We start from the raw sequence: 14,443 nt of genomic DNA, 5'->3' as shown, positions 1-14,443 counted from the left end.
CGGGGGAAGTTTCGGTAAGGGGCTATTTTCGGTAATTTCGACCTACCTTCATTAAATGACCTTTTTCTCCATGTTCCTTTCAAATGACAGAAAAAAACATAAAAGCAAATTTGTTCCTTATTAAATTGCCTACAAAAAAGTGAGATGAATATTAAGGGTACTTATTGGGTCTCAAAGTCGGACGAAAATTTTTTTTTTCAAAAATTTTTTAGTAGGTGTGTAAAGATCGACGTACACAAAAATTGGTAAGACCTAGAGCTGATCCGTAAAAACCTTTTGAACTATGAATTGCCCGCTCTTTCCAAATCTGTTGAGAGCTTTAAAATCGGGGTAATATTTTTTTCAAAAATGACCAAAGTTGGCGCCGGGGGAAATTTCGGTAATTTCAAAAGAAATTAAAATTCAACTTTTAAGGTCATGTTTTCATGTTTTCTTTTGTCAAATCTATTATTCCATATGGACTTTTAAAGAATTAGGCCTAAAAATGAATAGAACAGATAAAAAACAAAAAAAAAATAATTTTACTTTTTGAAGCAAATTTTTGCGAGGAAAAAATCTAAATTTCTGGTCCTTTGAAAAAAAAATATTTTTGACATAGGAGGAATAGTCCGATCTTTATGAATTTTTTTGTGGTTAATCCCAATAACCTATACTAATTATGATTTATTACGCTTGTTTGGTCGTTTGGCCTTTTTTCATCGATTTTTTTAAGGTTAAAATGTAGTCAAGATTTTTTGCAAAGATGACACTTTTGCTTCAAATTCGATTATTGAGGTCAATTTTTAATCAATTTTCATGTTTTTTGGTCTAAATCTATAGTTCAATGTGAGCTTTTTTAGGATCAGGCCTAAAAAGTAATAAAATACGTTTTTTTCTTATATTAATTTTAAGTTTTTTTTAAAAAAATTTTCGAAAAAAAAATCGAAAATTCACGTCTTTCAAAAAAATTCATTTTTAACATAGAAGGAATAGTCCGATCATTATGAAATTTTTTGTGGATAATTCCTATAACCTATACTAATTATGATTATTTATGTTCGACTGGCCGTTTGGCCGTTTTTCATTGATTTTTTTTAGGTTGAAAAAAATTACCGAAAATTCCCCCGCTGGTGGGGAATTTTCGGTAACTTTTTTGCGATCAATTTCGGCAAACTTCTAAAAGTCCTAGGATAACGTTCTTTTAGGACCTGATAGTCCTTTCCATAAGCTTTCTACCGGTCTTGGTTTCATTTAAAAATATTAATATTTACCCCATTTTTTTTCAAAAAAACCGAAAAAATACCGAAATTTCCCCCCCCTTACCCTATGTTTAGATAACTTAAGGATTTAAATATGAAAAAAATTCTAAAAGCTGGGTAACTATTGCTATTCAATAGGAAATATTAATATAAAATCATCCAATTAGCTGTCAAATGCTTTCGTGAGGTCAAAAGTACATAAATGTTAATGAAATTATTAGAAAAAATGCCATTTTATTTGGTCTTTCATTCATAAATTCTAATGTTCCTCGGTTCTTCTGTCATTTATGCTTTAAAACCATTTGATAAAGTGTTAATTAAAAATATTAGTTTCAAATTAAAAATATTAGTTTCAAATTAAAAATCAGTCAGTCAGTATACAGGAACATTTTAGGATCACTATTCTATGTACCTATCTTAAGTCATTAAATACCCTTTTATGATGATAATATATATTAGAAGAAAGAAAGATGCCAGTGGCTAATTATGTCCTATAAAATATGTTTTTAAGTAATTGTGCAATTTTACAAATCAAATAATAACTTGGCATTTTCATATTTTGTAACTGATGTAAATATTTTTTCACCATTTTTTGTAAAAAGAATAAATATTTTAATGGCTGTAATTTTTTATTTTCAGATCTTGAAGATATTTTAAAATGGATGATAAAGATGAAGGGGGGGATTATGATGGAGGGGGGAGGATAGTCACAAGAGAAGGGATGGAAGAAGAGAAGGGGAGGAAGTATTATAAACTGAATGTTCACCCACCAGAGTTCTATCCTGAAGACTTAATAATAAGGTGACTACAATTAGGGAACTAAAGGGATAAGACAATTGCCGATAAATTAATCACAAAATTACCCCTTATCTCATGTAGATTGAAATTAGTGGTTAAAACGTTTGAACACTCAACTTAGTTAACCAACCATTAAAAAATGCACCAAAATCCCACTCCCCAGAATTCTTAAGCCAACGAAAAAGAAAATGTTATTATAAAAAAAACTTTGGGGACTAGTGTAATAAACAGTCCATTGTCCCCCCTCTCTCTCTCCCTATGTACTGTGTTGACTATATAATATAATGTAATCATATACAGGGATTATTGCCGATTGTTATTATAACCTAATCTGTGTATGACAGGTTTCCTATTTTAGCCTAGTTAAAAGAACGAAATATCTCACTGGGATAGTATTGATATCACATCATTGTAATTATTCCACACGATATTATTATCTATTATTATTTTAAGGAAAATTTTAAACATAATTTATTATGCTAGACAATATATATCTATAATTTTAGTATTGCCTTTTGTTTGATATTATCCTTGTTTGTTAAAAATCATTTATTTAATTTTGATATTTTAATTTAGGAGTGAAGATTTTCCTGATATTAAAGCAGGTGGGGTCTTTGATAATATCCATTATTATATATTAAACTTTTACAATGTTTAAAGTGCAGCTACCTTAAAACTAGAGTATATAAGACGGTCTAGTACTTGAAAATCGTTAACTTAAATCTACCTAGAATGATATAATATTCCATTTTTTACATTTTCTAAACGTGACATAGGATATTTGCATTTTAACTCACGCCAAGCTACAATTGAATCAAGACAAAAGTAAGTGCCGAGCTCTGGGACCTATGTATGGTGAAATTAGACATAAAACCATGATGATTCCAGGTAAAACCAAAATATTTTAGCGGGATCTTTTTGAGAAAATTAGATTTAAACATTTCAAGTTCAATTTTCACCCCTTAGGAGTTGCCGCATAACCATGGCAAGAAAAGCAAAGATTATTTATTTAAAATTTTGAACAAGTTTGCTTTTAAAAGTTTTTCATAAAACCACTCTTGGAAGGGAGTTAATTAATTGCCATTGTTATCAATTGCTTTGCTAAGATCACGGAAATTCAGCCTTAAATAAATCATATATAGAGAGGTTTTATGAAAGACTTCATAAAGGCAAAGTTGTTCAAAATTTTAAATGTATAATCTTTACTTTTCTTGTCGTGATTATGCGGCAACTCCTAGGGGGTGAAAATTGAATTTGAAATTTTCAAATCTAATTTTCTCAAAAAGACCCCGCTGAAATATTTTGGTTTTACCTGGAGTCATCATGGTTTGATGTCTAATTTCACCATACATAGGCCATAGAGCTCGGCACTTACTTTTGTCTTGATTCAATTGTAGCCTGGCGTGAACTGAGTATAGATCAATGTTTTTATTTATCTGTGCTAATATTGCCGCGCTTATTATTTACTACTTTATATATTTTTTTTAAAATGTTTTACCCAGGAGATGTAATAGAAATCTATCATGAAGAGGAGGAATTTTCTAGACTTCTACTAGAAGTAAGTCTATTATTTATCATAAAAGTAACATTATGTCTCTCTGTGGAAAGCAAATTATCTCGCTATGAGCTTGATTAATTGATTGATAAGCTATAGTTTCTTTGGGATTGGACCTAAGTCGTCATTGAGTAGGCTGAGACACTTTTGTATTGCCACAAGAGCCAACCCTAGCTTCACGTTCAAGCACATTATGACTTGAACCGCTATCTCATTAGAGCTATGCACTAAACCGGTATGGTTCTCATTTAAAATGAAGCTTCTTATATGTATAATGTCTAGGGAAGGTACATTTTACGTCACCAGTGCAGTTCCTCTATCTTCCCATATAAAATCTCCCTTTATAAAAGAGCACAGAAAAAATTTTTCTTTTTTAAAGCTTAAATAAAATCCGGTGATTCAATTTTCCTCCCCGTCTTACCTCAAATGCACTTTCTGATAATTTTATTATTAAGGTAAAGTTAGAGAATATGTATCCTGAAAATAACCTTAACAAGACTTTACCAAAGTAAGATATTAAAGTTTATTATGAATCAGATTATACTAGTAAAAGATACTGCCTATGTATATCTAATGTTTTATTCTCTTGTTTATATTTATAAATTTCAATGTTTTATTATACTTGATCAATTGGCAGCTTTACTTTATGTTAACTACTAGCGGCTTCGCCCCTAGCCTCTAGGGGCTCTGCCCCAAGAGGTTTGATCAAACCAATTTTTCGTATTTTAGATTTTAAAGAAAATTTTTTGTAAAAATTTTCTTTGGGGGTGGGGGAATTTTTTTTTTTGGGGGGGGGGCGGGGGTAGTCGACCCCACTATTTTAATTTTAGTTTTAAAAGGAAATGTTTTTTTGGGGGGAGGGAGGGGGTATTTTTAATTTTTTGGGGGTTAGGGGTGTTTAACCCCCAAAGAAAATAATTATAAACCTTCCCGGGATCTATGAGAAGCTACCCTGTAATGGAGAACCTGTTTGGTTCAGCGGTTAGCGAGATCCTTCGCTACAAACAAACAGACAGACATCGTTCTACTTTGTATTATAGATGATAACTATTTAACATTAACAACGTATGACTTGTCTATCTATAATGGTAACTCATAGTCATACATGATACACATGACTAGACTACTAAAGTAACAACAGTTACCTCATAGTTTTATTATTCAGAGATACAGTGTATGTAAGCAAGCAAATATCAGAAGCTTTTCACTTGACAATATTCAAGAATGTCATTGTCAACAAAGTAGAGAGGTCCTCTGTTGCCCTTGATATTGTCGAAATTCATTTTAAGGTAATACCTTTGATTTATGGTAAACACAAGGATAAAAACATTCATAAAAGCAAAGTTCTGAAATCAAACGGTATAGAAAACCAACATGTAGAGTGTCAAAACTAAATAGATAAGCAGAATATTAGTTCAAAGGTATTAACATATATAACTTGCTGAAAAATTGCAAAAATACGAATTTCTGTTTGAAGACATACTTAACTTTTAAGGGCTATTTATAGAGATGCTCCGCTTCAAACATTTACCTTGTCCACGGAATTAATGTTTCAAACATCAGATAAATGGGATAATGTCATACAAAAAGTAGTTGTAAAAAAGTAAAATCAGCATGATTTAGATTTAAGCATTTTCGGGTATCTAATGATTATAGAGTTGTTTCCTAAATCGTACCTCACTATCACAGAAATCAACATCCATTGTAACACATGTATAATTGTAAATAATTAAGAATCAATATTCAAATCTAAAGTGAAATACCTATATTTTAAGGATCAATATATGGGAAGAAGTGAGATGTGGAGGTTGACAAAATCATTGATTGGATCTGTTGTTTACATCAACAAGAAAATTAGCTTCTGCAAGGTAAAAAGTCCAAGTCAAAATTAAACATAATTTGGTTGAAGTAATTTTTGTAAATACATATCAGTGTGACTAAATGATTTACTTTAGCCTTTTACAGCATTCAATAATATTTTTAAAATGCCAAACACCACTTTTTCTCTTCCATTCATAGTCGCCTTAAAATGCATGATTTTCTTAGGATATTGTACGTTGCAACGTTTTTGAAATGTGGAGTCAGGGTGAAAAGTTAGCCTGTGGTGCCGTTACCGAGGATACTAAGGTAGGTTTTAAGCTAGTTTTTCCTCCAGTATAGTTTTAAAGAGAAATATAAAATATTTTGGGGGATTTTACTAGAGTTATTTTATCAATCTTTTAACATATTTAGGTTGTGTTCAGATCAACAACAGCTATGGTTTACCTATTTATCCAAATGTCCACAGAAATGTGGCATTTTGATGCCTATGGCGATCTTTACTTCGAAAAGGTAAAAAAAAATTAACCTTATAAATATTGCAATTTAGAGAGTCATAATAGTTTTTCTTTCATAAGATTTCTTCAATATATTTTTTTGTATTTTAGGCTGTTAATGGATTTTTGTATGAAATGTTTTACAAGTGGCAAAAGACAGGTATTGCTTTTATGGAATTGGTCTTTATGGGTTGTTATAATAAGAGTATATTTTTTATGAAATTCTTATATGTCATGTGGACTTGTTAGAAAAGATTTAGTTTAAAAATTTAAGTCTCTGAAGTAAAAAATTCTGAAGTCTTAAGGAACCATTAAATGATTTCTGGAGACCTGGAGGAATAGGACCTGCAGGATTTTTAACAGGATCTTGAAATTTACTTAAACACCTAAATTTCGTATAGAGTTGTACTGCAATTGGATATTTTAGATTTGGTAACATAAAATGCTTTGTTTAAGGCAAAAAAATATTTTTGCATTTTACTCGAGTGACCCTGCCAGGTTTGCTGGCATCCTGTGCCCGCCAGGATGGTGATATTAAAAAAATACAACTTTGTTCTGTGCCATACCCATATTTAAAAAAGTTATTCAGTTATAGCCTCCATTTTTCACACTCAAAAAAAGAGAAAGAAAAAAAACGGACCATTAAGGGTTAAGTAGTGTATGCAATTGCTTTCAAGTTTTAACTAAGTTAAAGTTCAATTTCATTTAGGAGCAGCCCATGAAGTAACCATTGTGTTATTCTCCCGTGTTTTCTATCAAGCTAAAGAACTTTCAGAATTTCCAGATCATATGCGACATTGCCTTCAATGGGTGAGTTAATATATTTAAACACTGAATAGTTTATACAAAGTAGCTACTTCATCATTTCAATTGGGTCTTTGAATACATCTGCCAAAAGCGTTGGAAATATAAACACGACCAAAGCGCTACAAAAGAGCAGAAAGCAATTTTCTAGCAAACGAAAAATGTCCTAACCACTTGGTCCAGGCAGTTGTTTGGGTTAAACATCTATACTTATGTATTTATTATTTAGTCACAAGAATATTCAGTAATATTTTGCAAGTTAGATTATACATACTTACTTTTTCTTGCAGGATTCGCAAGAAAGATTTTTTGAGGATTTTTACCAAGTTGTTGTTCAAAATGAAAGATTTGAGGATTGGTTTCCAACTCTACATCTTTTAAGACAGGAAACATTATTATTTCAAATGTCTTCAGAGAAGCTAATATATTTTATATTTAACCAGTGACGGTATGGGTGTATTGGTCAAGTTATTGGCATTCATTAGAATGTAAATCTTTTATAGTTCCTGTTCTTTAACACTAAAGTTTATTATAGCTCAGAAACCATACCCTAAAATTGAAAGTTGATCGTCGACTCCCCCCCCCCCCTTTTTCACTTTAGTGCCCCAAGAGGCATCTAGGGTGCGAAGCTGATAGTATTGATGTAAAACAAATCGACACATTAATGAAATTTTATATAAAAACTAACTTAAGAAATGCTTCTCAATGATATTGTTTGCATCAACAGACGTTTACTAACTACAAAGAGGTTTTGTTGAACTGTCATAAACGTGAAGGAGTTACTATTCCCAAGGCCTACATTTCTACTGCGGCTCAGGTTATTAATTTGATAATAAACAAATGATATACCTCATACCTCATGGGTATTTATTCTGCATGAAGGGGGGGGGGGGGTGGAAAAGAAAAAATGATGATATACCTCAGGGGTATTTATTCTGCATGAGGGGGGGGGGGGGGAGTGGAAATGAAAAATATGTGGAGCGGGTGAAAAAAGAATAGCACTGAAAACAACATCCTATCTACGCTCATTGAGCTATATGTATAATGTATATAATCAAATAAAGAAGAAAATTTGATATATACTTTAAACGTAAAGTGCACGCTTTTGTTAGTTGTTTAAAATTGGAATAAATAAGCTAAGGTCTCAGCCTAAACTTCGTCAAAACTAAAGACGATAATAATATTCTATATTTAATTACTGCTGCTAATTCAGGTAATTCTTAAAATGGGTGAAAGGAATTACTTTGGTTTACAAGAAAGCACACAGTTAGGACTGTTATGAAAAAAATCATCAATCAAATTTTATTCATTAAGTTAAATGTAAAATTTATTTTATTACAGGGGAACTTTTTGGAGACTTTGAACATAGCTTTGAACACCTTTGAAAAGCATTTTATCAACAGAAACCTGGGTAAGGAAATCTTTGCTAAATATTTGTAAAAATAACATTTAAGAATTCTTATAATTTGAATATAATGTTAAAATTACTAATTTCTGGTTGATTTAGATCGAACTGGCCAACAAGCAATTGTGATAACTCCTGGTGTTGGAATTTTTGAGGTATTTTAAACAAAACTAGCCACTTATTAATAATGTGTAATACCATCAGGGGGGGGGGGGGGGAGTTTTGACACATTTGTGTAAACCTGGCATCTAGGCTTTATCTTTGGACTGAGAGGAAAGGTTATTAATGAAAAAATCATTTTTATATGATGAATTTCACGAAGTTTTAAGATTATCCTCTCAGTCCAAAGATAAAGCCTAGGTGCCAGGTTTACGCAAATGTGTCAAAACTTCCCCCCCCCCCCTTGCTTATTTAAGTCAAAAGAACAAATATTTTTTACAAAAAAAAAATAGATCTATACCTACATATGTGAAGAGTTAAAAATATTACCCAATAAATATGTGAAGATCTTTAGCAGAGAATTAATTACATTTGTTAATTTTTAATTTTATCCACGAACGAGAGCAAGTGATTCTAAGCACCTTTCAGCAATGATCAATAGTATTTTTTGAGTGAATATACTAGGTTTATAATTAATATTTGATTTATCAATTAAAAAGTTGGGTTTTACCATGGTTTTATATAAAAAAAAATCGTTTTTTGATGCAATATCATCAAATGCTTTGTTGAGTTCAAAGGATAAAATTTAAAAAAACACGACAAAAAAAGCATCAAATGCTGTAAATTGCAAAAGTACTTAAATTAAACTGTTTACAATATTACAAGTTACCAACCCTTTTTCTAAATATACATTTTAAATCAAAACAATATACCTTTGTGTCAAAGCTTTTTAAAAAAACAGATTGAACTCATCAAAACATTTGATGATATTGTTTTACTTTTTAAAGTTTTTTTTCATATAAAGCCATGGTGAACCCTAACTTTTTAGTCGATAAACCAAAAAGTAAACCTAGTAGGTATATTCACTAAAAAAATACTATGGATCAATGCTGGAAGGTGCTTAGAATCACTTGCTCTCGTTTGTGGGTAGTTCCCTTTGGACATGAATTTTATGAGTTCTCTTTAGGTTCAATAACATTGTTTTTTAAAATTCTGTATTAGGAAGGGGGGAAGAGGAGTGCTGTTTAATGTTCAATGTTTCATTCCCTTTCAAACAAACTTGCAATTTCACACCATTGGCATATCTCTAATCTCTGTAGCCTATGTGCCTTGGAATTAAATGTAAATGTTTAGGTTGACAGAGACTTGACAGTGATCACGAAGCAAAGAATGATCGACAGCGGAGTGGGCAGTGATCTGTTGTGTGTGGGGGAACAACCATTACATGCTGTGCCCCTATTTAAAACTCACCCCAAGGTATAGTTATTTTTAGCATCGTATTATAAACAAATTTCCACGTTTAGTAAAATGAAAAATTACAGGGAGAGAAGGGACATTGGACTGTTAATTACACATCACCCCAAAGTCTTATAATTACGTTTTTATTCTTTGGCTTAACATTCTTGGGGACTTTAATCGAATTTTGATTGATTGGATTGTTAAGTTGTGTGTCCAAAGGTTTCAACCACTAATTGTAATCAACAGTAAGAGATAATTGTGTGTATCATCATTGGGGATGTACATCAATTTATTGGCCATTGTCTTATCCCTTTTAGATCCCTGGAAAAATTTAACATTAATTCTAGTTTTGTTGGCCCGAGTGGCCAAAGATATTATATAAGTACTTTTCACTGGCAAACAAAATTTATTTTAGAATGGAACTCGAGGCAAAGATAACCAGGAGGATTTTTCTATTCCTTGGTGGATTAATCTTTCTTTCTATACTTCAAACAAAAAGATTGGTAAGATTATTATGCATTCGAGAACCCTTATAGCTAATACTGATTATTGTGCCTGTGTAATAAATCAGTTAGGTATACTAATTTAACCCATTAGTGCCGAACCGGACATTAAAACCCGGTTCCGAAAAATGGATAAAAAACCGGTTTCCGGCTCCATAATTGCATCATTCTCAGTATGAATCCCTCCTCTACTACCCTGGCTTTCATTTCCCCCTGGAGCAGGCAGTTTAGCTTACTTCCGTTTTATGGTATAGCTCAACAAAATTTGAAAATCATGAAATTCAAAATACCCCTTCTAACTTTTTTGTTTTTATAGTAAAGTCGCTGATTTTTTTCGTGAAATCTAATGTTTATTGACAAGTACATCTATATGTGAATTCGTTTTATTCAAATTATTATTTTTTATATGATTTTTTTATCGTTTTTTTACGCCCTATTATGACCCGGTTCGGCTTGGCCATACATACCCGAAAATTTTAAAACCCGGCTCGGTTTCGGTTTTTATTACCCGGTTTTAACTTTTCAACCAATAAACATAACAATTAACGTCATTAGTAAGGGTTTGAGCCACCATAATAACCCTAGTAATCTCTATAGGTGTCACCCAATAGTTTTCTGATCGTTTTCTGATATGTAACACCCAAATTTTATATGTTCTTTTTTTGTAGTGTGTGTCTTTTAAAACTTCGAGCAACGGGTTTTTTTACCCGAAAACGGCGGCACCTATAGCCGAAACACTAAATTTGAAATAAATCGCTTCGTATTATACTTGTAGCTCTTTAGATTACATGAGGTTGTGTAGTTTTCAATTACGGATCGTATCAAAGTTCTAAAAAGTGTTCATCTCACTTTTGGCATTCAAAAATTACATTTTTCGATTTTTGGTCAAAATAACCGGGTTTATACAGGTCAACCGGGTTTTAAAACTGGGGGAAAGCACCAAAAACGGGTGTTAATGCCTGGTTGGTATTTATGGCCAAGCCGAACCGGGTTTTTTTGCAACTTTCCTGTGCACGCCACTAGAGCAAAACAAAAAAATACGAATTCCGTTTTGACCATTATAAAGCTTCCCTGAAACTTACAGCTCGATCGGCCCATAAAAGTGGCGCTCGGCACTAATGGGTTAATTTTACCATTTCGACCTACTAGTGCCCCTAGAGCTCACTAGGGACACGTAAAATGTTATCTTTTTAATCCATGTCAAGATCAGCTGATAATAAAAAATATCCACTGTTCGTTCGGCGCTTTATATTTTTATTCTTGTGATTTCTCTTGAGAGGGTGGTACTGGTGGTACCCTCTCCCCAAATAGCTATAAACATTCCCAGGACCTATGAGAAGCTACACTGTTAAGGAGAACCATGTGATATCGGTTCAGAGATATCCTTTTACTTTATTGACCTATTGGTTGCTACAGTACCATTTTTTAATTAATTCAAAATTTCTCAAAACTGTTTTTTATATTTTAAGGATATTCAAACTTCTTGCCACGAATAAAGCTTCCTCCAAAGCATAAACAGAATAAAGAGGAGAAAAAGAAATCTTGCTACTTCAGATCTTCATTGAGTAAGTATCATAAACTGAGAAATAGATTGAAATAACTTTACCTGTACAGCAGTTGTATTTAACCTTTTAAATTAGGTACCACAAGAATTCAAACCCCCGAGGCTCCGTTTGATTATGACGAGTATGATAACCAGGAAATTATCACACTATTTTTAAATCTGAATATCAAAGTTTTCTCTGTTTTAATTTCTTTATTTTATCTGAAATATTTGTACCACTACCTATTATTAGAGGCCAAACTAAAATTAGAAAATGTGATAATCTTAACAGGCTCTTAATTTTACCAGTCACCGTCCTTACAGCACAGGTAATGTTTTTATTCTTCATTGGCATTTACACATTTACATATTTTTACCTCATATTCAATAATTTTGATAATAAGTAAAGTTAGGTACATTCATATATTTAGGTCGAACTGGTAGTTTGCCACGAAGAACGTGTCCAAGCAGCAGAAAATATGGCGGCAATGTGCGCAAACCGAGCATAGAAACCGGTTCTGGAAATAATCAGACGCGGCAAGATTTTAACAAATCAATGTCGTCGTCCAAACAGAACAGCTATGATGATTCCTATGTGCCTAACAGGTAAAAAAGTGCATCAGTACCATCAAATCAAACCACACTTAACATAGTCTAAATTTTTTGAAACCTAAAATTTTAATTTTATTTTAATTTCTTTATAGGAAAGGATCTGAGATATCATGTACTCCAAGTATAAACATCCCTGCTTCTATCAAAGATGGAAAGGTAAAGATTAGTAAGTTATAAAAATACTAGCGGCTACGCCCACTAGAAGCTCTAGGGGCGCTTCAAGTGCGGGGAGGGGTGAGAATTTTTTTAGGAGCGATTTCTCTTTAGAGAATGATTGTATTCTCCCAAAAATAGGTTAAAAACCTTCCCTGGACCTGTCAATTTAAAGGGAACAAAAAAACTATTACTTTAGGTAGGTATATAATATGCACTTGGGATTCTTTTCCATTTTTAGGAAATGTTGGAGATCTATTCTAAATCACTGGGCGAAGTCAGATTTGGTTCTCTTGAACGCAAAGGCTTAAGAGGTCAGTTTGTTGAACAATTTTTAAGAATTTCTCTTAACAATTTACTATTAATTTGATTTTTTGACAATAAGTATGTTTAAGTCTACAGGCTTCTTCAATAAGAAGAGACTAATAATATTTTATTTAGAATTTCTTAAAATCATATATTTAAGGAAGCTTAGACGATGGATCAATCTACACAACCCATCATAAAACTTCTATGATGGCCCCTTCAGGTTATTTTATTTATAAAGTTAAACAAGGACGACTACGTTCATTATCAGTGCAACTTTTTGAATTCCTATATGGCAGGGATGCGATAAGTACAATGAACGACAAACAATCCTTCGTAGTTAAAAGTTGTGGGAAAATAGGTTTGGATAGTGTAAACACTAATACAATAAAGGGAGGAGTAGGTTGCGCTAAAAATCCGTAAAGGTTGTGAGTTAAGTTAAAAACAGTAGTAGAACGATAAAAATTTATGTTAAAAATAAAAATTTGTCCATAGTTTTTTTTTTAATAAGAAATATACATATTTAGTGAATATTACCGTTCTACTACTATTTTTAAGCCTTAAAACTCGCACCTTTACGGGTTTTTAGCGCAACCTACTCCTCCTTTTATAGGAGTATAATCCTATAGATGTATAATCCAGTGTTGGGACCTTATTCGTCTGCTAGCAACTTTCTGCTGTTTTGTTGCGACTTGGCCGTTTGAATATTTATGACGCCATTAGCTTATATTCAAAGACCCAATTGAAAGTCGGTACAGGTTCCTCGGGGTGTGGACATAAAGTTATTTAACCCCTTACCTTATTATTATATTAATTTAATCCCAATTTAACATTTCCATCAATTTTCAGCAACCAGTTATTTATTATTGTTCAAAAGGTTTTGGAGGGGAAGATTCGTTTACTATTAATTGACCTATCCTTACTTCCTGTCATCCAAATACATGAATTAGTATAGTCCACTTGCTGAAATAATGAGGTTCTTTCTAAATATCGCATTATTATTTTTAAATATTTTGATGGATGACTTACCTATTGTTTTCAGGACGTGCCCTGATAAATCCATTTGATATCAGAATCTCATCCGTAAAACTCACCTCCAATAGAAGACGTTGGACACATATCTTTCCCAAAGGTTATCATTTTATTTTAACATTTTAGCATTAGGAATTTTCATTATTTAAAAAAAAACTTCTTAGTTCATAGCAATTAAGATTGATTAGAATTTATGTTTATCTACTTATTGGTTAATATAAAACAATATCTAGCCTAAATTAATTGATATTTTTGCAATTTTTCTCAAACTTTTATTCTTAAACAAAAATGTATGTTTTAAGGGGATAACTTTTGACAATATGTTGCCTAAAAAGATAATCTGCTTTAAAAGTCCAAATTTTTAAAAATAGATTTTTAAACTATTATAAAATACGCCAATTGAGTTTTAGTCTTAGAATGTTCATTTAACTGAGAATCTTGGTTTTAAGCATTCATCAGATTGCCACAAGTTTCCCCCTTTAAAGTTTGAGAAAAATTTGCTAGAAAGTTGATTCTTAGATTAAGCGTGACTTAGATTTTGTGTGTATTAGGACCCACCGCCCAACCTCACTTTGGTACAGAAAGGTTCCATGTTAACCAGGGCGGAGCACACAGACGGGATCGTAAGAGCAGCGAGAGCAGATACAGCCCCACGGGGTCCACGGAATCTTCAAGTGAATTTTTAACATATATTTAAAAGTTTATCTTGTGTGTTTTTTTGTGTTGATTTGTCATTGCATGCTGGTTTTTTTTTACTGATGGGGTCAAAAATCTCTCAACA

General features: G+C 32.1%; 1 protein-coding gene across 6 annotated transcripts in view; it reads left to right on the top strand.

The window, feature by feature from the left end:
* Nucleotides 1-1,881: 1,881 nt before the first annotated feature.
* Nucleotides 1,882-14,443, top strand: part of Iml1 (GATOR complex protein Iml1) — a 43,890-nt gene continuing 31,328 nt past the window's right edge. For 5 of the 6 annotated variants that reach the window (XM_080170173.1, XM_080170171.1, XM_080170170.1 and 2 more), the window contains exons 1-25: nucleotides 1,882-2,039; nucleotides 2,613-2,641; nucleotides 3,539-3,594; nucleotides 4,047-4,099; nucleotides 4,757-4,880; nucleotides 5,367-5,459; nucleotides 5,638-5,718; nucleotides 5,824-5,922; nucleotides 6,018-6,066; nucleotides 6,616-6,716; nucleotides 7,001-7,096; nucleotides 7,438-7,527; nucleotides 8,052-8,121; nucleotides 8,218-8,270; nucleotides 9,409-9,531; nucleotides 9,929-10,016; nucleotides 11,486-11,581; nucleotides 11,657-11,716; nucleotides 11,853-11,888; nucleotides 11,991-12,165; nucleotides 12,264-12,327; nucleotides 12,566-12,638; nucleotides 12,791-12,853; nucleotides 13,673-13,762; nucleotides 14,214-14,336. In XM_080170173.1, coding sequence (XP_080026299.1) covers nucleotides 1,897-2,039; nucleotides 2,613-2,641; nucleotides 3,539-3,594; nucleotides 4,047-4,099; nucleotides 4,757-4,880; nucleotides 5,367-5,459; nucleotides 5,638-5,718; nucleotides 5,824-5,922; nucleotides 6,018-6,066; nucleotides 6,616-6,716; nucleotides 7,001-7,096; nucleotides 7,438-7,527; nucleotides 8,052-8,121; nucleotides 8,218-8,270; nucleotides 9,409-9,531; nucleotides 9,929-10,016; nucleotides 11,486-11,581; nucleotides 11,657-11,716; nucleotides 11,853-11,888; nucleotides 11,991-12,165; nucleotides 12,264-12,327; nucleotides 12,566-12,638; nucleotides 12,791-12,853; nucleotides 13,673-13,762; nucleotides 14,214-14,336 — 2,128 coding nt within the window. In that variant the 5' untranslated portion in view covers nucleotides 1,882-1,896. The remainder of the gene's footprint in view (nucleotides 2,040-2,612; nucleotides 2,642-3,538; nucleotides 3,595-4,046; nucleotides 4,100-4,756; nucleotides 4,881-5,366; nucleotides 5,460-5,637; nucleotides 5,719-5,823; nucleotides 5,923-6,017; nucleotides 6,067-6,615; nucleotides 6,717-7,000; nucleotides 7,097-7,437; nucleotides 7,528-8,051; nucleotides 8,122-8,217; nucleotides 8,271-9,408; nucleotides 9,532-9,928; nucleotides 10,017-11,485; nucleotides 11,582-11,656; nucleotides 11,717-11,852; nucleotides 11,889-11,990; nucleotides 12,166-12,263; nucleotides 12,328-12,565; nucleotides 12,639-12,790; nucleotides 12,854-13,672; nucleotides 13,763-14,213; nucleotides 14,337-14,443) is intronic. The other variant, XM_080170172.1, reaches the window with a different exon arrangement.

Source organism: Acartia tonsa, chromosome 8 (genome assembly GCF_053477335.1).
Source record: "Acartia tonsa isolate MP-2025a chromosome 8, ASM5347733v1, whole genome shotgun sequence".
NCBI classification, from domain to species: domain Eukaryota; kingdom Metazoa; phylum Arthropoda; class Copepoda; order Calanoida; family Acartiidae; genus Acartia; species Acartia tonsa.
Note: the sequence above shows the minus strand (reverse complement) of the source record. Positions and strands in the feature narration are given on the sequence as shown.